Raw genomic sequence first — 23877 nt, 5'->3', positions numbered from 1 at the left:
CCCCCCCACAAGTATCCAAAACGGTATACTTGTTCTCTCCTCTTCGCGCTTTTAAAGGGGGAAAAACCTACCCAGGTAAGCTTACACTAACTGCTTCCGGGTCTCGGCTGCGCCTCTGGTCGTCGTCACTTCCCCCTGGTGCTCCCGCTCTTTCTGTGAAGAGAGAGTGAAAGAGAAAAAAAAACACCGCTGCCCGCTACCGGTAAGTACTTTTAAAACCAAACGGTCTTACCTTCGCTGCTGCTCGCACTGGAAATGACCGACCGCTTCGAAGGGTGAGTATAAATACTCACCGCTTTCCTTCCCGGCTGCCCCTCTGGTCGTCGTCACTTCCCCCTGGTGCTCCCGCTCTTTCTGTGAAGAGCGAGTGAAAGAGAAAAAAAAAACACCGCTGCCCGCTACCGGTAAGTACTTTTAAAACCAAACGGTCTTACCTTCGCTGCTGCTCGCACTGGAAATCCAAATAAACCTGTTGGACTAAACCTGGCGTGAGAAAGTGCATCAGATATGAGCTAGTAGGGAAAGAGTTAAGTTTTGAGTTTTGTGAAACAAAGGTTCAGCTAAGCATGACTCAGATCAGATAAAACTTACAGTAAACAATGGGGTGCTGGAGGCAAGGGTAATGGGTTAACAAGGTGGGAAAACATTCATTATGTAAAGCTATTTAACAAGATGAGGAAACATTCAGTATGTAAAGTCAGTTAACAAGGTGAAAAGTATTCATTATGTGAAGCCAGTTAACAAGGTTAAGGGCATTCATTATGTAACAGCAGATGGTTTAATCTTTACGATTGATACTTGCTGAACGGTTACCCAATTAGTAAGTATTTGCTTTATCTGGATGCTCCTCCCTGGAGAAGTGACTACATAATTAATTAAGAATCTGCCGAGGGAAGACCGAGAACTCATGTCTCTGTGCACATGAGCGATCGTTTTTTCTCTCTCTCCCTCCAGGACCTGGAATAATAATGGAGGTAAAGTCATACTATGTCTCTAAGCGTTTTGCTTCAACTGAGGGGGTGCGGGCGCGGAAATGGGATGAAAATATTCGCTTAGTTGGCAGGATCCAAGTGAAGGTATTATCAGTGTCAGCGGCCACCTGGAACATCGGTGTCTCAAAGCAGATGGGCCCACAAGGTAAGATTTTAATCCTGGTCCCCCTCGATATTCCTGTATGCCCGAGACGATCCCCTCGCTCGATCGCTCTCTATTCTACGGACTCCTCAAACAGTAATTAGTTCAGTTGAAAGACACATTTTCGTAAGCGTGCTGACAAACAGAGGTTCGCGACCTCTGTGCTGTGTTGGGGTTCGAGTCCCCTGGGTGGGTTAAATTGAGGCTCGAGTCCTCTGCGCTGTACTGGGCTTAGTCTCCTGGGTTTTGAGGTTCAAGCTCTGTGTTTAAGTGGGATTGATGTCCTCTGTGTTTAAATGAGATTCGAGTCCCCTGTGTTTGATTGGGGTTCAAGCCCCCATGAGGAGTAAAGTGCGAAAGGGGTTAAGGACTCCTGGTGGTGAAATTTGTGGCTCTTTGAGTCTTTGTTCTGGGGGAAGTGAGTGGCTTGGTCTGCTGCGAGGGCTTTCTCTTTTTATAAGTGTAATTTCAGTGAGAAGATGCAAAAAACAAATAAAAATGAGAAACACTGAAATTAAGGTTGTATTGATACTTGGGTTGAAAAAGGAAAATTTCAATGTTAGTTGTGCCATGTTGAGTGTCATGTTTAAAAATTTTGGTTTGTTAAAATACTGGTGCAGAAAATCCTTTTAAGTAACTGTTTTGCCTTGTTTGAATCAGGATCTCAATTCAGTGTGTTTTGTGGACTATGTAATGGGGCAGATTTTGTTTTTACACTGAAAGTGTACAACATTTTGTCCTTTTTAAAATTTTCTAATTTGTAACCTTAAAACAAATTGATTGAGTGCCTTGAGCCCCTGATTTGTTTGAAATTCCACGATGCCCGTTTTTTTCAAAAAAAAACTATGGGGTCATGGTCATGCTTTAGCCAGATGAGAGTATTGTATTAACATATCTTTGCTGTGTTTTTAATGCACAGTGTTTACAAAAAGAACAGTGCATTTTGAGTTTGATGTTTTGTTCAGATTTTAGAGAATATTAGAACTTGAGGCTGATTTGTTTGTTCTGTTAATTATTGTTAAGACTTCATTGGCACCCTTCATATTGCAAATTGAAACAATGTTGATCTCAACCAAAGCTGCCACTGTAATTCTGACTGTTTTATTTGGGAAGTTTCATTTGGAAAACATATTTTAAAATATTCAGCATTTATTTTCCACAAATATTTGAGATTTAAATCTGAACTCAAACTGCCTCTTCAATTGCTAAAGCACAGGAAACATTTTATTGTTTTCTTGCTGTTCCAGACGTTTGAAATACTTTTCCTGATAGCTTTCGCATTAGCCCAGTATCAATTTGTTAAAAGAAAATAATTTATGAATAACCTGAATGGGGTCCCCCGAGGGTTTGATTTTAAGATGACTGTTGTTTATAATTGACTGAATTGTTTAGGCAGTACAGTTTAGAAGTTTATAGATTGTATAAAACTTGATAATGTCATAAGTAGTGAACAGAGTAACAGACTTCAAGAATTCAAAGAATGTTGAAATAGGCAAACACCATTTAGTGGAGTTAAATGTGTGACTGTCTTCATACTGATATCCACCTTGGCAAGGAAGGAATGAGAGAAGAAATGCAAAGATATCTTCAGCAGCTAACCGTCTCTAGAGTTTCTTCATTCACAGGTAAAGCATGCCTTCAGACCACTGTCCATCCCTCCACAACCTGATCCAACAGATTCAATCAGCTCCCCAGTCATGAGCATGAAGTGAAGAGGGAGTCTGTACGCTTTTGTCAGTGGCCTTCCTATGGATATTAAACCACGTGAGCTTTACCTTGTCTTTCGATCATTTAAGGGATATGAAGGTTCACTGATCAGGCTAACATCAGAACTGCCAGTTGGCTTTGTTATATTTAACAGCAGAGTGGAAGCAGAAGCAACAAAGAATTCTGCATTCACCTGCCCTGCTGCTGCAGCTGCTGCAGCTGCTGCACTGCACACTCAGATGCGCTGGTATCCTCCATCTGAAGCATCTCCACAAGGACTGAAGTCTCGTCAGTTTTGTTAAGTATTTAACTGCCCTTATCCAATAATTCAGATTTCTCTGTGGAGTGATGCAGAAGGACAGACTGAATTTTGTTTTCAGGTTGGACTTTACTGAAGGAAATTTTGGGGAACTGGCTTGTTTCCACTTGACTTGGAGGGGATGGAGTGGTCACTAAGGACTGTGAATCTAAGAACTTTACTGGTGAACCTTTTCCCACGTGGGAGGATTGTTCAAATTCTATTGACTGTAACGGACTAGTAATTTTTGTTATTATAATCATTGTATGCTGTGTGTCAATAACTTTCTTAAATACTGGCTGTCAGAGTCTTATGAAAGCTAGTAGTGCCATCTAGGTGGTTATCATGAAATGATAAAAGGAGGGAATGAGAAAATGCATAAGGTATGAGCAGATAGGGAAAGAGTTAAGTTTTGAGTTTTATGAAACAAAGGTTCAGCTAAGCATGACTCAGATCAGATAAAACTTACAGTAAACAGTGGGGTGCTGGAGGCAAGGGTAATGGGTTAACAAGGTGGGAAAGCATTCATTATGTAAAGCTATTTAACAAGATGAGGCAGCATTCAGTATGTAAAGTCAGTTAACAAGGTGAAAAGTATTCATTATGTGAAGGCAGTTAACAAGGTTAAGAACATTCATTGTGTAACAGCAGATGGCTTAATCTTTATGATTACAGTTATTGATTGGGTGACTGTTACAATCAACATGTATGATGCTTTTTCTGGATGCTCCTCCTTGGAGAAGTGACTACATAATTCATTTAAGAATCTGTTGTTCGAGAGAAGTCCGAGCACATGGGCAATCGTTCTCTCTCCCTCCAGTGCCCGGAATAAAGATGGAGGTAAAGCCATACTGTGTCTCAAAGCATTTTGCTTCGATTGAGGTGGGATTGGGACCACAGGTGTTACATTATTTTTAACTTTGTCCATCCCAGTCCAACACCGACACCTCCGCATCATGGCTTCCATTTTAAAGTTATTGCTTTCAATTATTTCCTTGCATGTAGAATTTTTATATTTTACAACTAAACCTCTTGATTCAAATCTTATTTAAATATTCCTAAGTGCTGTGTATTCTAAAAATGTGTGCGCAGTTAAGTGAGAGGAATTGATGTGTGACTATAAATAGAATCATTGATTTATTTTCCTGTTCCTTGTTCCACCTTCAATATTACTGTCTCTTAGTGCTGTGTATGATATCCCAGATGAAACCAGTTATTTGGTGAAAGCTTGAGCATAAATCTCATCTGTGGGTGACCCTTCATTCCTAGTTTCTTAAGATAAAAAGAGATAATTTGAATTTATTGTGCCTTTCATGACCTTGGACAGCACAAATGAACATATTTTCAAAGTGTAGCCAATGTAATATTGAAAAAGCGGCTGTTGATTTGAGCATAGCAAAACTCAGCAGCAGAATTTATTAATTTATTGTCTTTGGATGTTGTTGAGGGATAAATATTTCCTCAGGAGCTTTTTTTTATGTTTTATGTCTACCTCCCAGAACCAAACCAGATGTGTGGTTTGACACTACAATAGAAAAAGATAGACCTTCAAAAGTACAACTGTCCTGCAGTACTGCATTGTAGAGTAAGCTTCTATTTTGCACTGAAGTATTTGGAGTCTAATGATCTGAACATAAATCACCTGGATTGAATGGGCTATACCCGAGGGTTCTGAAGGAGATAGATGAAGAGATTGTAGAGGCATTGGTGGTATGTTTCAGGAGTAATTGAAGTCAGGGAGCATTCAAGACAACTAGAAAATGGCTACTGTAACAACCCTGTTTAAGAAGAAGGGGAAGCGGAAGACAGGAAATTATAGGCTGATTGTTCTGATCTTAGTTGTTGGTAATATTTTAGTATCCATTATTATGGATGAGAATGCGGAGTACTTGGAGTAAATGGTACAATAGGGCTGAGTCAGCACAGCTTTGGCATGCTTTCCAAATCTGTTAGAATTCTTTGAACAGCTAAATAGAAAGTTTAGACAAAGGACAGACAGTGGATGTAATCTAAATCATCTATCAGTAATGGGAGCACAACTATTCATATTATACATTAACAAAGGAACTGAGGGCATTGTTGCTAAGTTTGTGGATAACACAAAGATGGGTGGAGAGTTAGGTAATATTGAAGTAAGGAGGCTGTAGAGGGACTTGGACAGGCTGAGAGATTGGCAAATTGGCAGATGGGAGACTGTGGAAAAATGTGAGGTTAAACACTTTGATAGGAAGAATAGAGACTTAGGCTATTTTCTAAATGGGTAAAGGCTTCAGAAATCTGAAGCACAAAGGAACTTGGGAGCTCTAGTTCAAAATTCTCTCAGAGTTAACATGCAGGTTCATTTGGCGATTAGGAAGGCAACTGCAACATTTACATTCTTTTCGAGAGGGCTACAGTACAAAAGTAGGGATGTGCATTGAGTCAGTATAAGGCTCTGGTCACACCACATTTGGAATATTCTGAACATTTTTGATGCCCAAATTTTAGGATGGATATGCTGGCTTTGGAGGGGTCCAGAAGCACCTGACAATGATCTTGTGGATAAAGGACTTGTCATATGAGGAACATTTGAGGACTCTGAGCCTGTATTCGATGAATTTAGAAGGTTGAGAATGGGTCTGATTGAAATTTCCAGAATACTGAGAGACTTGGAGAGATTAGGACCCAAAGGCACAGACACTTAATGAAGAGACAACCTTTTCAAACTGAGATGAGGAAGAATTTCTTCTGTTAGAGGGTGATGAATCTGTGGCACGTACTGCCACAGAAGACTGTGGAGGCCAAGTCATTACATATATTTAAGACAGAATTATCTTGATTAATGAAGGGACCAAGCATTATTGGGAAAAGGTAGGAGAATGGGGCTGAGAAACATATCAACCATGGTCAAGTGACAGAGCAGACCTGATGGGCTGAATGGCTGAATTCTGCTCCTATGTCTTATGTTCTTGTGGAGTGGATCTTGAACCCATCGTGGTGAAAGAACCCAATAATTGTTCTTTGGTCACTGTGGCTTGGATTTTAGTTAAATTCCTCTATATTCTGTTTCAGTTTAAGACTTTAATGTAGAACATATTGTTTACATGCCGTTTTAATTGGAAAATGGTGAATAATGGAGTGGGATAGTAATGCCATGCCTTGTTCCTTGACTGAGGACACAGTCCTTGTTATACTAGCCCTTGGCTAAACCCCTCTCAATATTTACTGGGAGGAGTGAACAATAACTTACTGTATACTTTGATTGTCATAACTAAAAAATAGACTTTTTCAAGAAAAGAGATATGACTGGGACCATTATACTCTGTGCTTGCCTTTGCATCTCTCCTGTTTCAGTATTAAAACCTCCTAGATTAAGCACCGTATCGGAAGATGCTAGATAATAGTGTGCAAGAGTGTTTCTCACCCTTTTCTAAAAAGATCTGATACTGAGCAACAGTTCTACTTATTAACAGCTAGTTCCCTCCTTTATATCTCCTGAAAGGAAATTGGATTTTGTTTCTTGATGAAATCTTCTGCCTCATTCTGCATTGTCCCTAATGCAAAGTGGAAGTCCATCATCTAATCTCTACAATTTGCTGCACTGATCATTTGGAAATATTTCCTGTTGACTATTTAAATGTTAGTGCTTTACCCTAGTAATTAAATTAACGTTGCTTTTAACACCAATGACATAATTTATCATTGGTATACAAAGCTTAGCACAAATCGACTTTCAAAAATAGTTGAAGTTGATTTTGCCTGAATAGCGGCCTGCTGCATAAATGATGCTGGAGACTATATTGCATAGCACAAAGGTCAATAGAACGGGATTAAGATTATAACAGCCATGGATTATCTAATATGATAGTAGTAGGTTCTCACAGATAAGTTGGTTGAATGATTAGTGATGCAATGCAAAAGGCTATTTTCATGCAGCTGTTTAGATTAACAGTTAATCATTACATTTGTGTGACCTTTCTTGAGGCACATTTTAGTATCTCTTTTTAAGCAAATAGTTCAAGCTATTTGGCATGAAGTAGTTTTGATGGGCTACAGAAACTGCAACTCTGCAGATGTTGAGCCACATATTGAATGAGAAAAGGACTGAGGCTCATACCTGTTTGTACATTCATATTCCAAAGAGCTACATAGAGGTTAGTCATTTTTACAATGTTGAGGGTTATGATGATGTTGCAGCGCTAAGTGTATACATATTGTACCTGATGATCAGTACCCTTCAAATTGATTCCAGCTGGAAAAAAACATCAGACCAAAGCTGAGCTAATGAAATAGTGTAACTACGAAAATCTGAAAAGAAGAGCTCGTCTACACAAAAAAAAACAATTTGAAGATTAGTGGATTAGCCCTAATGCACTTGTGTTATCAATGGCCAGATTGATTTATAATGATGGTTAACATATTAGGTGTCACAGAATCATTACAGTGCAAAATGAGGCTTTTTGGCCCATCATGTCTCCACTGGCTCATGGAGCATTTTCACTTAGTGCCAACCTCCTGTCTTTTCCTTAAAACTTGTACATTTGTTTTTATTTAAATAATTATCTAATAATCTTTTGAAACCTTCAGTTGAACCTGTCTTCACCCGCTTCTAAGCAGCACATATCAGATTCTAATTACTGGTTGTGTGAGAATTTTTTGTCATCTTGTGGTTGCTTATTTTACAAAACACTTCTTCAGATCTGGGCTGTATGGTTTTTGATCCTGTCTTGACTAGGAACAGTTTCTCCTAACCTACCCTGTTCAAATTTCTCATGGTTTTGAAAACTTCTATCAACCTTCTCCTGAACAGAAAACAATACAAGCTTTTGCAATTTATCCTCAACTAAAGTTTCTCATCCCTGGAACCATTGTCATAAACTTTTTCTGCTCTTTCACCATTGTGTTCACATCCTTCCTAAAGTGTAATACCTAGAACTGCACACAGTACTCCAGCTGTTGCCCAGTCTGTCTTGTACCTTTATTAATGAAACCTACAATATTGTATGTTTTATTAGTTTGCTGTCTACCTGTCCTGCCACCTTTCTAGACTTGCATATATTTTGGATGTATGTTTGCTTGCTGAGCTTGAAGGTTCATTTCCAGATGTTTCGTCACTCTACTAGGTAACATCTTCAGTGGACCTCAGGTGAAGCACTGCTGAAAATTCTTGCTTTCTATTTATATGTTTGGGTTTTTTTGGGTTGGTGATGTCATTTCTTGTGGTGGTGATATTTTCTGTGGTGAAGTCACTTCCTGTTCCTTTTCTCAGGAAGTGGTAGATGGGGTCTAACTTGATGTGTTTGTTGATCGAGTTCCGTTTGGAATGCCATGCTTCCAGGAATTCTCGTGTATGTCCTTGTTTGGCTTGTCCTCGGATGGATGTGTTGTCCCAGTCGAAGTGGTGTCCTTCCTCATCAGTAAGTAAGGATATCAGCGAGAGAGGGTCATGTCTTTTTGTGGCTGGTTAGTGTTCATGTATCCTGGTGGCTAGTTTTCTGCCTGTTTGCCCAGTTTAAAATCATCTTACATTCCCAGAATGCAAATTAAAATCACAACATTCCCAGATCTCGAGTTCTTTCGTTCGTTCATTCATTCGTTCGTTCGTTTGTTTGTTCTTTTGTTCTTTCTTTCTTTCGTTCTTTCTTTCTTTCGTTCTTTCTTTCTTTCGTTCTTTTTCTTTCGTTCTTTTTCTTTCTTTTGTAGTTTCTTTCTCTTTTTCTCTTTCTCTTCCTCTCTTCCTCTCTTTCTTTTTCTGTCTCTCTCTCTCCCTCCCTTCAGTCAATGAATGCAATTTACAGAAGAAAGTTTTATCTCTCTCGCTCACACAACTTCCTTACTATGCCACTTTCAGCCTTTGTGTTCCCCTAGCCTGTAAGGGTAATAGGACGCTACATTCCAGGACAGTCAAGATGAGGGAATTGAGCTTCATAAATTCAAATCTGCTCAGTGTGTTATACATGAAAATATATCAGCATTGTTCTATTACGTGCATATTCCACTCAGCTCATTAAATTACAGGTTCTTTTCCTATTGAGTATGAGTTTTATTAGGAGTCTTTGCTATAATCCAGCAATTTTTAGTTATTCTGCATCCTATTGTGAAATATGCGCCTCTGTCGTGAGAAGGAAGTACTGCCACACATTCCACAAGTGAACAAATGTTATCACCTTATTTACACCGATCCATTGACACTAAGAACAGATGTCCCCAGTTCCTTTGAACAAGCACTTTCCTGCATTCTCTGTAGCAAATGTGTCACATTTAAGACGACACGGTTTCTCAAAGGGAGTAAGGCAAACGATAGAAAATTACAGACTGATTAGTCTAACCTCAGTCATGGGTAAGATCATGGAATCCATTGAGATTTCTGAATATTTGGAAGTGTATGATAAAATAGGACAAAGTCAGCATGGTTCAATCAAGGGGAGGTTATACCTGACAAATCTGCTAGAATTATTTGAGTAAGTAACAAGCAGGCTAGACCAAGGAGAGCCAGTATTTACCTGGACTTCAAGAAGGCCTTTGACAAGGTACCACCACAGGAGGCTACGAAGTGAGATAATGGCCCATGGTGTCAGAGGCAAGGTGCTCTCATTGATAGAAGCTTGTCTGTCTGGCAGAAAGCAGAAAGTCGCGATATAAGGGTCTTTCTCAGGATGGCAGCTGGTGACAAGTGATGTTCCGCAAGACTTAGTGTTGGGACCACAACGTTTCACTTGATACATTAACGATCAAGATGAAGGAACTGAGGGCATTCTGGCTAAGTTTGCAGATGAAGCTGAGATAGGTAGAGGGGCAGGTAGCATTTAGGAGGCGGAGAGGAATCCTGAAGAAGGGTTACACCCGAAACATTGACTTCTCCACTTCCTGATGCTGCTTGGCTTGCTGTGTTCTTCCAGACTCCTGCTTGTCTCCTTTGGATTCCAGCATCTGCAGTTTCTTTGTCTCTAACCAGGTTAAGAGAGTGGGCAAAGAAGTGGCAGATGGAGTACAATGTGAGAAAGTGTAATGTCATGCACTTTGGTCGGAAGAATAGAGGCGTGGACTAATTTCTAAACTTGGAGAAAATTCAGAAGTCTGAAGTGCGAAGAGTCTTGGGACTTCTTGACCAGGGTTCCCTCAAGGTAAACTTGCAGGTTGAGTCAGTAGTTAGGAAGGCAAATGAAATGTTGGCATTTGTTTTGAGAGGGCTTGAATTCAAAAGCAGGGATGTACTTTTGAGGATGTAACTCTGAAGATGGACGAGGGAGATCCAGTAGATGTAGTGTACCTGGACTTTCAGAAAGCTTTTGATAAAGTCCCACATAGGAGGTTAGTGAGCAAAATTAGGGCGCATGGTATTGGGGGCAAAGTACTAACTTGGATTGAAAGTTGGTTGGCTGATAGGAAACAAAGAGTAGTGATAAACGGCTCCATTTCGGAATGGCAGGCAGTGATCAGTGGGGTACCGCAGCGATCAGTGCTGGGACCACAGCTTTTTACAATATATGTTAATGATATAGAAGATGGTATTAGTAATAACATTAGCAAATTTGCTGATGATACTAAGTGGGTGGCAGGGTGAAATGTGAGGAGGATGTTAGGAGATTACAGGGTGACCTGGACAGGTTAGGTGAGTGGTCAGATGCATGGCAGATGCAGTTTAATGTTGATAAATGTATGGTTATCCACTTTGGCAAGAACAGGAAGGCAGATTACTACCTAAGTGGAATCAATTTAGGTTAAGGAGCAGTACAAAGAGATCTGGATGATCAGCCATGATCCTATTGAATGGTGGTGCAGGCTTGAAGGGCAGAATAGCCTACTCCTGCAACTATTGTCTATTGTCTGTTATCTACTTCTGAGGCTCTATAAGGCTCTGGTCAGATCACATTTGCAGTATTGTGCACAGGTTTGAGTCTAACATCTATGGATGGATGTACCAGCCCTGAACCGTGTTCAGCCGAGGTTCACGACAATGGTCCCAGGGATGAAAAGCTTAATGTGAGGAACGTTTGAGGACTGTGGGTCTATACTCAATGGAGTTCAGAAGGATGGGGTGGGGGGCATCTAATTAAAACATACAGAATAATGAATGGCCTGGACAGAGTTGATGTTGGGATGTTGTTTCCTTTGATAGGAGAGACTAGGACCTGAGGTCACAGCCTTAGACCTTTTAGAACAGCTAAGGAGGAACTTCTTCAGCCACAGAGTAGAATTCATTGTCACAGGAGGCTGTGGAAGCCAGGCCATTGAATATATTCAAGACTGAGATAGATAGGTTCTTGAGTATCAAGGGTTACAGGGAAAATGTAGTTGAGAAACTTACCAACCGTAATTGAATGGTGGAGCAGCATTGATAGGCCGATTGGCCTAATTTCTGCTCCTTTGTCTAATGGTCTTAAATGAATGAAGGAAAGAGAGAGGTTTTATGGCTACTGGCATCTTACCCAGATAGTTGCCAAGGAAGTGTGAGTTGTGTAAGAGTTCCTGGAGGCAGTGAAGACTGCAGATGCTGGAAAGTCAGAGTCGAGAGTGTGGATCTGGAAAAAGCACAGTAGGTCCAGCAGCATCGGGAGCAGGAGACTTGAGGTTTCAGGTCAGGAACCTTGATCAAACTAGGGAGGAGGAAGGGGCCTGAGAAATAAAAAGAGGGAGGGGATTGTGGCGTGGCTGGGGGGAAGATAGGTGGGATGGTGATAGATGGATGCAGAAGGTGATTGTTGTGATTGGTCAGTGGGAAGGGTAGAGTGGATACATGGGAAGGCAGATGGACAAGTTAGGTCAGGTCAAGGGGGTGGAGAGAGAGAGCTGGACATGGGATGAGGTGGGGAGATTCAGAAGCTGGTGAATTCTATGTTGAGGCCATATGTTTGTAAGCTCCCGAGGCAGATGATGAGCTGTTCTTCCTCCAGTTTTATTTTGACAATGGAGGAGGGTGGACTTATCGGGGGAGGGGGAGTTGAAATAGCTGGCAACTGGAAGGTGGGGTTGATTGGAGCCTATGGATCATAGATGTTCCCTGAACGAGTCCCAGAGTTTGTGCTTGGTCTCTCCAATTTGAGGAGACCACACCGGGAGCAACTGATGCAATAAATCAGGTTGGAGAAAATGCAGGTAGATCTCTACCAGATTTTGAATGATTCTTTGGGGCATTGGACGGAGGTAAGAGGGAAGCGTGGGGGGGCAGGTGTTGCACCTCCTGCGGTCGCCGGGAAAGGTGCTAAATGTGGAGGAGAAGTTGCTGGGGGGTTTGGACCTAACGAGGGAGTTGCAGAGGAAATAGTCCCGACAGAAAGCAGATGCGGTGGGGAAGTAAAATATCTTTTTGCTGGGTCAGCCTGTCGGTGGTGAAAATGGTGGAGGATGATGCATTGGATTTGGAGATTAGTGGGGTGGAATGTGAGGACCAGGGGGACTGTATCCTTGTTTTGGCTGGTTGGAGAGTGGGGGGTGGTTTCAGGGCAGAGGTGTGGGAACTGGAGGAGATGTGGTTGAGGGCATTGTTGAAAGGTGGGTTTGACATAGATGTCGATGTTAAATCGGTTGCCGGGCATGAAGACAGAGGTCCAGGAGGAGGAGGGAGGTATCAGAGATGGTCCAGGTGACTTTGAGGTCAAGGTAGTGGGTATTTGTGAAGTTGATGAGCTGTTTGAGCTCCTCGTGAGAGCACAAGGCAGCACTGGTACAGTCATCAATGTAGTGGAGGAAAAGGTGGGGACTGGTGCCGGTCTAACTGCGGAAGAATTGTTGTTCCACGTATCTCATGAAGAGGCAGGCATAGCTTGAACCCATGCGGGTGCCCATAGCCAGCCCTCTGGTTCATAAGTAGGAGGATGCAAAGGAAAAGCCGCTAAGGGTGAGCCCCTTACCCCTTCCCAGTCCTGGTCAAGGGTTCCTGACCCGAAACATCGACTCTCTAGCTCCACTGCTTCTTGACCTGCTGTGCCTTTTCCAGCTCCACACCTCTGCACTTTATCAACTCAGAGTTCCTGAAGGGCTTTGTGACTGGAGGTAGTTACAGTTTTATTACTGCACAAATTATTACGTTATTTCTATTAAAGCCAGAGTGTCTCTTAAGTTCATAAAGATATATATAATTTAATCTCTGAATCCCCGTGACCGTGAGGCACTTGAACTTTGCTGTTTTGGGTTGTCCTCTGAGTGCCCCCAAAATTAATCCTAGTATTCTCAGTTTTATTTATAATCGGTGATGGGTGTAGTTTCCTTTTGTCTTTTATACCAAGAGTTAAAAATGTAGATTCCTGTTTTGAGTTTAAGATGAATTTGAGGTTGTTTACTTTGTTGATTTGTAAGTGCACACAAGCACAATAATACAATGCTTGAGGTTTGAACCTAGCTAAGAGCTAAGATTTGATTTAATCAACTGTATTTAACTTCATGCCAACGAAAATACTTTGATCTATCCTTTCTCAGTCCACAGTGGACTGAGATTTCTATATCTGATACTTTATTGAGGACAGAACTGGACTGTGAAGTTGGAGTTTTGTTTTGTTTTGTTTTTAAAAGTCAGCAAGCAGAGGAAGGCTGAAGCTGGAAGCTGTAGTTTAACTAAAGAACACAATACTATATTAAAGAGTGAAAAAGTGAGTCCTATGGAATTCTTCTATGTCCCCTACTTTGCCCACTAGTGGAAGCATTTCTCAAAATCTACCTTGTCAAATCCCTCCAGAATCTTGGATATTTTAATATTTTAATAAGATCACTCATTATTCTTCTAATGAATAAAGGCCTAATCTGCTCAGCTATTTGTGATAAATTAATCCCTTCAGCCTTGTGAATTTCTTTTGAACTGCCTCCAATGTTAATACATTATTTTTTAAATACAGGGAATAAAACTGGACACAGTACTCCTTCCTATCAGAAAGATGTTGTGAAACTTGAAAGGGTTCAGAAAAGATTTACAAGGATGTTGCCAGGGTTGGAGGATTTGAACGATAGGGAGAGGCTGAACAGGCTAGGGCTGTTTTCCCTGGAGCGTTGGAGGCTGAGGGGTGACCTTATAGAGGTTTACAAAATTGAGGGGCATATCATCTACGTTGCCTACAAGTCACCTAACTTTGTATCAACAGCAAATTTGGATAGATGACTTTATCCAATATCCAAGTTATTAATAAATAATGTGAACAATTGAGGCCTTAGCACTGATTCTTGTGCACACCACTGGATACATCCTGCCAAATTGGAGGTGTCATGGACAGTGAAGGAGGTTACCTCCGATTACAACAGGATCTTGATCAGATGGGCCAATGGGCTGAGGAGTGGCAAATGGAGTTTAATTCAGATAAATACAAAGTGCTGCATTTTGGAAAGGCAAATCAGTGCAGGACTTATACACTGAAAGGTAAGATCCTCGGGAGTGTTGCTGAACAAAGAGATCTTGGAGTACAGGTTCATAGCTCCTTGAAAGTAGAGTTGCAGGTGGATATGATGATGAAGAAGGTGTTTGGTATGCTTTCATTTATTGGTCAGAGTATTGAGTACAGGAGTTGGGAGGTCATGTTGAGGCTGTAGAAATGGCTGTTAGGCCATTTTTGGAATATTGCGTGCCCTTCTGGTCTCCTTCCTATCGCAAGGATGTTGTGAAACATGAAAGGGTTCAGAAAAGATTTAGAAGGATGTTGCCAGGGTTGAAGGATTTGAGCTATAAGGAGAGGTTGAACAGGCTGGGCTGTTTTTCCCTAAAGTGTCAGAGGCTGAGGGGTGACCTTATAGAGGTTGATAAAATCATGAGGGACATGGATAAGATAAATAGAGTCAGACCTTGAGGATAGTTACACTGGGATCCTCTATACTGTAACAACTGCTGACTTTGAGAACCCTGTCAGGGTCCCTTTAAATACAGTTCCTGCACTGCTCATTTAGATGCATTGTTCCACCTATACTTTCTGAATGGTCAAGGAACTAGTCTGTGTATTGCTCACAATAAAAGTCTGACCAGTTAGTTTTACTGTATTTGCATTGATATGGTATTTTCTATTTAGAGTCATATAGTCAAACAGCATGAAAACAAGACTCTTTGGATGTCTAGTCACCCTCACTAACTAGACATCCAAATCGTTAATAAATAATTTGAACAATTGAGGCCTTAACACACACCTTTTATGGAACACTACTTGTCAAATCCTGCCAATTTGATTCCCATTATCCCTATTTACTGTTCTTATCCAAAGACAGCATGAACGCACAGCTTGCATGTTACATTATACTCTCAACCTGAAGTATTCACTCAAGTTTTAGGAGAGGTTTGAACATTGATTAAGATGCAAAAGTTCTTTTTGGCTGAAATATTTGGAAGAATTATTTAGAAATGATGGATTCTGCATAGATAAATATTTGTGTTATATGACTTCATTAGGAGTTGAATTTACAGCCATGTGAATATTCAGGAATGAAAAGTAAAGCTTGCCTCACTGAACAGGTTGCATCCTTCAGCATCTTCTTGTATTTGAAAAGATTTTCAATAAGAAAGATGCTCCCAAAAGTTAATGGCAGAATCAATGCAGATAATTTTATTTTAAGTGTTAACTAATTGATGCTAAATTACCCTGAGTTATTATGGTTAGTCGTAATTGGTTGAGCTTTTCTTTAGATCTGTTAGCATTCTGCATATCAGTTACCAGTCTATGCTGCTTTAAAGGTGTTTAATATTATAATTGAAAGCCAAGGTACAATTGCACCTCCTAGTCCTGGAAAGGCATTCTGTGCTGAATCTTCCTTAGCATAACAACCAGCAGACTTGCTTTAGATTTTTAATAAAGAACATTTTGAAACCATTTATCTTTCAAGTTATTGAGTTGCTCTTGATTGACCTTTATTTGTACAATTGTAAATCTCTATAAATATTAATAGTTTAAACTACTATTAGTTGAGAGTGAACTTTTGTATAATTTTATAGTGGTCTTTTTAAAACATTTGGTTATGTTGATATAATCATATTAAATGCAGCAGTAAACTTTAGTATTGCCCAGCAATTAATTTCAGTTCATTGCTTCGTTCTTCTCCCTCACTAAATCAGATTCCTTGGTTTGGTGCCAAAGTCACACTGTGCCTGCAACTTTGAGCCTTTGGAACATGTCTCATGATATTGATTGTATCCTGAAAGAATCTTGCAATCTATGTGAATTTAGTTAAAAATCTCACAACACCAGGTTATGATCCAATAGGTTTATTTGGAGTGCTTTTTGAGTGCTGCTCCTTCATCAGGTAGCGAGTGGGGCAGAATCATAGGACACAATTTATAGTAAAAGATCCAACTGTCATACAACTGACGCGACGTATTGAACAAACCTAGATTGTTGTTAAGCCTTTAATCACTTAAAATGGGGATTCAGGTTTTGGTTCATTAATATGTAAATCACAGTCCCGCGATAACTTAAGGTTTCATATACAAAAAAGTGACATCTCAGCCCAGACAATGAATTAAAGGTGTGAGGTTAGAGTCTGTCTGTATCCTAACCTTGAGTCAGACTGGTTCTGTTTCCAAAAGTAGGAAATTATAATCTGTAGGCAGTCAGTCCATGTGACATATTGTGTGCTTTTTGAACAAAGATGTATCTACAAATACAAAAATGCACATTCACCCCATAAACGTATACATGTGTACACATGTATGTGAGGGAGAGATCGAGAGAGACTCTGTGTCACACATGCATGTGAGGGAGAGACAGAAAGTATGTGTGTGTGCACGCACACGCTCCACACTAGCCACCCGATGAAGGAGCAGCACTCCGAAAGCTTGTACTTCCGAATAAACCATGTTGGACTCTCACCTGGTGTTGTGATTTTTAACCTAGTCCAACACCGGCACCTCCACATTCTGTGAATTTAATGATGCTTTGCACTGAGCAGCTGTATTAGCTTAAATTACAATAGAAAGCTGTTGGAAATACACAGCCTGTTAGTCAGCATTTGTGGAGAGAAAGAAAAAGTTGATATTTCAGGCCTGAAACAATAACTATCATGTTCACCCCCTTGGTGCTGGCTGATCAGCTGGGTGTTTCCAGCACTTTAGTTTTTGTCACAGCTTTCTAGCCATTTGCATGATCTTGCTTTCATCTCGCTACAGTTTTATGGTTGAATTATGTGGGATTTTGAAACTTTTGGCCACTCCTAATGTTTCTATGACCTTTCAAATAATGGTATTTCCTTAGTATTTTCTATATTGATCAAGATTTTTTATTGTAAAGCACCCAGGTTTTGTTCTAAATAATGTTGTGGCTTAACAGCAGCTCTTCGTATTTACATGGTTCCTTTTAATATGGTAAAACCTTAAAATGGAATTTTAAGCAGAATGTTACTTTTTAAAATCTAATGAAAAATAATATTTCAATTTTGTCTGAAATTCAAATTGGAATTTTGAGTTGCTTCTAGTTGTCTTTTAACTGGAAATAAATAATTAGTACAGCTCTCCAAGTGCTATTCTGCTAGTTTGAAATAGAGTCATAGTAATAGAGATGCACAGCATGGAAACAGACCCTTCGGTCCAACTTGTCCCTGCCGACCAGATATCCCAACCCAATCTGGTCCCACCTGCCAGCACCCGGCCCATATCCCTCCAAACCCTTCTTATTCATATACCCATCCAAATGCCTTTTAAATGTTGCAATTGTACCAGCCTCCAACACTTCCTCTGGCAGCTCATTCCATACACATACCACCCTCTGTGTGAAAAAGTTGCCTCTTAGGTCTCTTTTATATCTTTCCCCTCTCACCCTAAATCTATGCCCTCTAGTTCTGGACTCCCCGACACCAGGGAAAAGACTTTGTCTATTTATCCTATCCATGCTCCTCATAATTTTGTAAACCTCAGCTTCTGACGCTCCAGGGAAAACAGCCCTAACCTATTCAAGCTTTCCATATAGCTCAAATCCTCCAACTCTGGCAACATCCTTGTAAATCTTTTCTGAACCCTCTCAAGTTTCACAACATCCTTCTGATAGGAAGGAGACCAGAATTGCACGCAATATTCCAACAGGGGCCTAACCAATGTCCTGTACAGCCGCAACATGACCTTCCAACTCCTGTACTCAAAACTCTGACCAATAATGGAAAGCATACCAAATGCCACCTTCACTATCCTATCTACCTGCGACTCCACTTTCACGGAGATATGAACCTGTACTCCAAGGTCTCTTTGTTCAGCAACACTCCCTAGGACCTTACTATTAAGTGTATAAGTCCTGCTAAGATTTATTTTCTCAAAATGTAGCACCTCCCATTTATCTAGATTAAACTCCATCTGCCACTTCTCAGCCCATTGGCCCATCTGATCAAGATCCCGTTGTAATCTAAAGTGACCTTCTTCCCTCTCCAATTTTGGTGTCATCTGCAAACTTACTAACTGTACCCGTTATGCTCGCATCCAAATCATTTATATAAATGATGAAAAATAGTGGACCCAGCACCGATCCTTGTGGCACACCACTGGTCACAGGCCTCCAGTCTGGAAAACAACCCTCCACCACTACTCTCTCTGTCGTCTACCTTTTGAGCCAGCTCTGTGTCCAAATGGTGAGTTCTTCCATGAAATCTAACCTTGCTCACCAGTCTTCCATGGGGAACCTTGTTGAATGCCTTACTGCTTTATAGATCACACCTATCGCTCTGCCCTCATCAATCCTCTTTGTTACTCCTTCAAAAAACTCAATCAAGTTTGTGAGACATGATTTCCCAAATACAAAGAAGGAGACCATGTCCCCCAGATTCTGTCAACAAACACATTGACCTGGACCCAATACACCGGCCACTGCAGCGGATAGCTGGAACTGACAACCGGAAGCGGCAGAGACAAACCACTATAAATGCTGGAGGCAACATCACAGAAGGGCTTCACAGGAGGCTCCCAAGCACTGAGGATGTCACCTAGACAGGGGACGAAACGTCTGCAACACCAATTCCCAGCTCGGCTCTTCTCACAAACTTTGAACATATCCCCCTGTCTTTGAGAGATACTAAATCAGAGCTTCTCAAATATACATTTTATCTGATATCTCTGCACTATTTCTACAGGACCATAAGAACTAAATTGATGATATGAAGTGTTAGGGTAGCAATAAGATCCATATCTGCATTTGTATCCTCAGTGTTGCAGAATATCAAATTGTAAGATGAGACCGTGCTGTGGGGTCTTATTGGCATTTGAGCATGATCCTTGTGGCAAAGTATCTAGTTGCCTGACTGTGGCAGTTGAATCTTTTCACTATTAAGTTAAAAATCACACAACATCAGGTTATAGTCCAACAGGTTTAATTGGAAGCACTAGCTTTCGGATCACCGCTCCTTCATCAGGTGGTTGTGGAGTACACAATTGTAAGACACAGAATTTACAGCAAAAGTTTATAGTGTGATGTAACTTGAAATCATACATTGAACTATGATACTTTTCACTATTATTCACTGAAAATGCAAGTGACAATCATTCAATTCAATTTTTTTAACCCTCAACATTAATTCATGAACTTGGCAAATCTATATTGTGGAAGCACTTAAAATGCTTGGTATATTTTGCATTGACTGGTTTAATTGATGCAAATTTCACTGCCCTCAGTTATGTTTCTTATGCTACTGGATGCCCTGGTCAGTGATCAGCTGATGGCTGGATTAATATCACCTGACCCTTTAACCTGCACCTGTCATGCAAAAAAGTAGTGTGATACGTCTGAGCATCAGTTAGGCATATTTGCTTTGCATTATACTACTTAAAAGGATAAACGTAAAACTTGGTTATTTAGCACATTTTACCAGCAGAATATTTCTACTTCCTCGAGCAATGCTCATTGCCAGTAGAATTACTGGCTGTGCTTTCATGAGAATAGCAAGGCTTAGTCAAATAAATATGGGTTTTAAAACGTTTTATCTTTTAAACTAAGTACAGTACAGAAACCTTCTGACAAGCATTGAAAATTGTCCTTTTTTTAAAAAATGGTATATTATCTATCAAGAAAGATTGTGTTTGTTATGCCTTCTGGTAACACTTGCATAAGTTGATAAAAACAATCATGAAGTAATTGGTTGGAATTCTTCTGTCAATGTAACTAAGTAAATGGAATCTTCAAAATGCTGAATTGAACTAATTGGAATGTGTTGATCTTTTTGTGATTTCTCAAAAAAAGTTTCATAAATGCACGAGGATGAATATCTTAAAGACTTCAAGTTGCAGACATTCGGAAATGATGGGCAGGAAGAGGCCATCTGTTGTATCAAGCCTGTCTCATTCATCGTGGGCATTCCCTAGCTCATATAATCCTATTCTTTCTGAGGTGCTATGCTCAAAACTGAATGTAATATCATTGTGAATTAGCCCATTGTGTCAGCATGACCTTTCTGAAGGAGCAAGTGAGTCGCTGTCCTGTGTCCTCTGATCTGTACTCATGTGCATTTCTTTTTCAGATAATAATTCTCATTCTTCTTGAATGTAGAATGCAGAATGGCAGCATTGTTCCTGAAGGGGTCTCTGTAGGACTTTATGAAATGAAAACACCTCTTTCTATGCATAAGATTTTAGTGATTTGTGAACCTGAACACCCAAATGCCGTTAGAAATTTGTTTCTAATCACTACCCAGGTGTGAAATATTCTAATTTGTGTTATTCTTGGATCCAAAGTGAAAACATTTCTCACATTCTTTACGTTGAACTTCATCTGCCACATTTTTGATTACTCCATTAACCTGTCAATCTCACTTTGCAACTTCCTACTTCCATAACTTGCTGCGCATCTCAACCTAGTGTCATTTGCGAACTTGGATATGTAGCTCTCTGCCTTTATCCAAGTTATATATATGCGTGGTAAAAGGCTCAAAATCAGATTCCTGACGAATACCACTCGTCATACCTTGTGAATTGGGGTACATTCCCATATCTCACCACTCCGTCTCCTGTGTGCTGACCAATTGTCACTTTTATTAATATCCAAATGTCCATGTTTAGAGAAATTCTAATGAAGAATAGTTGAGTCAATAATTGATGTAAATGTGAGTTTTGAAGTAATGTAAATTAAAATCACATTAATGCATCCATAATCAGTGTTGCTTTTGTGTTTTACAGACCATAAGATAAATGTTTCAAATATATTTCATCAATTTAAAGAGTTTGCTAAGAAAATGGAAACTTTAATAGCTTGTTAGGCTTATATTAAGTACCTTTTCTGTCAGTGCAGATTTCTTTGTGACAGTCACCTATTAAACTGTTTAGGCTACTGTTCGATAACATGTTGCATACCCTGCATTGGAAAGCCATCAAAACAAAAAAAAGTTATGTTTTATCTGGCCTATTTGTCTGTCATTGACATCTACTAGACCTGATAGACAAATGAAAGGAGAAATTTCTGTAAACGTTACCAAATATGGAGATCATTTCATCCAGTTGTGTGATGATGAATAGGTTAATGGCAAATTCTTCTTAAACCATGGAGACTAAATAATATTAGTTGTAAAATAAGCTTACGATCTCCCATTCTTGCAGCTGATGTTTATTAGCCTATAGGCTATGCTGTACAACTTATTGTCTGGTGTAGAATCACCATAATGACTAATTCTTCCAAGAGTGCAGTCATTGAAGAATTGAGTTGAATGCTATTGGATGGGACTTGTCAATTATTGAAAATTCCAGTAGTGTGTGTATTATATTTCAGCATTGGAATCATTATTCTCTTAAGTGAAATTGCTGATGGAGATTTTTTTTCCCTTTTGCAATAGGGAAGGATCATGTTTGTAGATTCATTGGCTGTGGAAGAAATGACCGTTTCAATTATGTTGTTATGCAGCTACAGGTAAGTTTATTTAACAATAGTAACTACATTGTGAAGTACAGATTTTTTTGAAAACTCATGTTGTTATTTAATTATTTAGCTTTTAGTTCAGCTGGGTCATTTTAACCATTCACCTTTATTTCAAATATGAATAAAAATATTCATTGTGCCATGTTTACCTTGCATTTCCACAGACATCCATTTATTTGTTTTGTATTTTGTCAGATAAAATTACTTTCGTAACAATCAGAATTTTTGAGTTGCTGAAGTATAATTTATTGTTTTGCACTGTTTGTGTATATAACCCATATTGTACAGAGAGTTTCCAACTTCTACAGTTTCCTGATACCTATATTGGTTTGTATTTAATTATCTAGCATATCGTCGCAAAGACTTAAGGTCATCTAGCTCTATTGTTTTTTACCTGGAGTCTAGTGATGAATCAGACCTAGTGGAGTGACCTCAATAATATTCCTTGAGATAAAATGGTAGTGTCAACTGATACTGATTTTTATCCTTGCAACCAAAAATCTCCATGTATAAAAGGTCAATGCTGCGTATGGAATTCCATTTGAAATACTACTAGAGATCATATTGAGCAAATTCAGTTATCTGATTTGTTTTTGCAGTTAACAATGTTTTGAACAATTTTCATAGATGCTGCCTTAAAGATATCCTGCTTCAATCCTCATTTTGTTATTGCTTGGTTTTCTGTTTCTTGCAGTACAACCTCTGGAAGCATACATTAATACTGCATCTTAGAAATTAGATAGCTGACTACCTATTTCTAACTAGCATTTGGACTGTCTGGATAGTAGAAAGAACGGGTGCTTATCTCCTTTACTCTAAGGAAAACAATCCCAGTCTTTCCAGCATAATTTTGTAATTAAAATACTCCAACCATGGAACCAGTCTGCTAAATCTCCTCTGTATCCCTCAAAGTGTGATGACCAGAACTACTCAAAATACTCTAATTTAGCATAACTACTTTCTGTCTTTGAATCAAAGCCCTTATTTATGAAGCCAAACATCCCATATGCTTTGCTAATCATTTTTTATTTGTTATGTAACCTTCAATGGTCAATACACATGAAACCCAGGTTCCTTTGTTCCTGGAAGCTCTAAAGAATTGTGCCATTCAGTTAACATGCCTCTCTGTATCTGTTCTGACAAAAAACATAAACCCCACAGTTGTCTGCTAAAATATATTTGTCTGTTCTCTATGCTAGCCCATGTACATCCTGTTACAAACAGTGTGTATCATCCTAGCTGTTTGTCACTCTTCCAAGTTTAGTATTGTCAGCAAATATTGAAACTTTACTCCATGTTTCATGATTTGTCATTCCTATCTGGGGGAAAAAACAATGGTCCTTGCGCTGACTCTTTGGAGAACATCACTGTGATGAATACAAACAAGCTGTGTATGATTTGAATGTAAAGGTTAGCAGAGAAATTTGTGGAAATGTAGTAGATGTTTATGGACCAGGAACGAAGAACGCAAGTGAGGAAAACAAGTGATTGTCTTCAAGCAACAGCCAAGATGACTATACGCCTTGAAGAATCCATGCAACTTGCATAAATCAAATTAATTTTACAAGTATCCAGCAAGATGCATGAGTGCTGACCTCAGTTCAAACTGCTTAAAATGAAAATGAAGATTAAGCTGAAAATCCAAAAGCAACTCCCTTGAAAGACCAAGACAACCAAAATGGAGGAAAAAGGAAGGAGGAAAATATTCTGATATGTTGTGGAGATTACGAGCAAGAATTAAAATTAAGGAATAACCAACTGATATTTTAGGAAACACAAAAAGACATAGAGAAACCAAAAGAGAAAATGCTGGAAAATCTCAGCAAGTCTGGCAGCATCTGTAAGGAGAGAAAAGAGCTGACGTTTCGAGTCTAACTGACCCTTTGTCAAAGCTAAAAAAGGGGGAGAAATAGGGAGGTATTTATACGAGGTTGAGAGAAGGTGAGTCATGGCTCCAGAAGCAAAGGTAGCAATAAAGAG

The 23877-nt window shown here is 39.6% G+C and overlaps 1 protein-coding gene across 2 annotated transcripts in view; it reads left to right on the top strand.

Moving 5' to 3' along the window:
- The window catches only part of LOC122553898 (tau-tubulin kinase 2-like), a 308413-nt gene that overhangs the window by 111453 nt on the left and 173083 nt on the right, over window positions 1–23877 (top strand). For both annotated transcript variants that reach the window (XM_043698390.1, XM_043698389.1), the window contains exon 4: window positions 21815–21888. In XM_043698390.1, coding sequence (XP_043554325.1) covers window positions 21815–21888 — 74 coding nt within the window. The remainder of the gene's footprint in view (window positions 1–21814; window positions 21889–23877) is intronic.

Source organism: Chiloscyllium plagiosum, chromosome 10, assembly GCF_004010195.1.
Source record: "Chiloscyllium plagiosum isolate BGI_BamShark_2017 chromosome 10, ASM401019v2, whole genome shotgun sequence".
In the NCBI taxonomy this organism is placed as follows: Eukaryota; Metazoa; Chordata; class Chondrichthyes; order Orectolobiformes; family Hemiscylliidae; genus Chiloscyllium; species Chiloscyllium plagiosum.
This window is presented reverse-complemented; position numbering and strand designations above follow the sequence as displayed.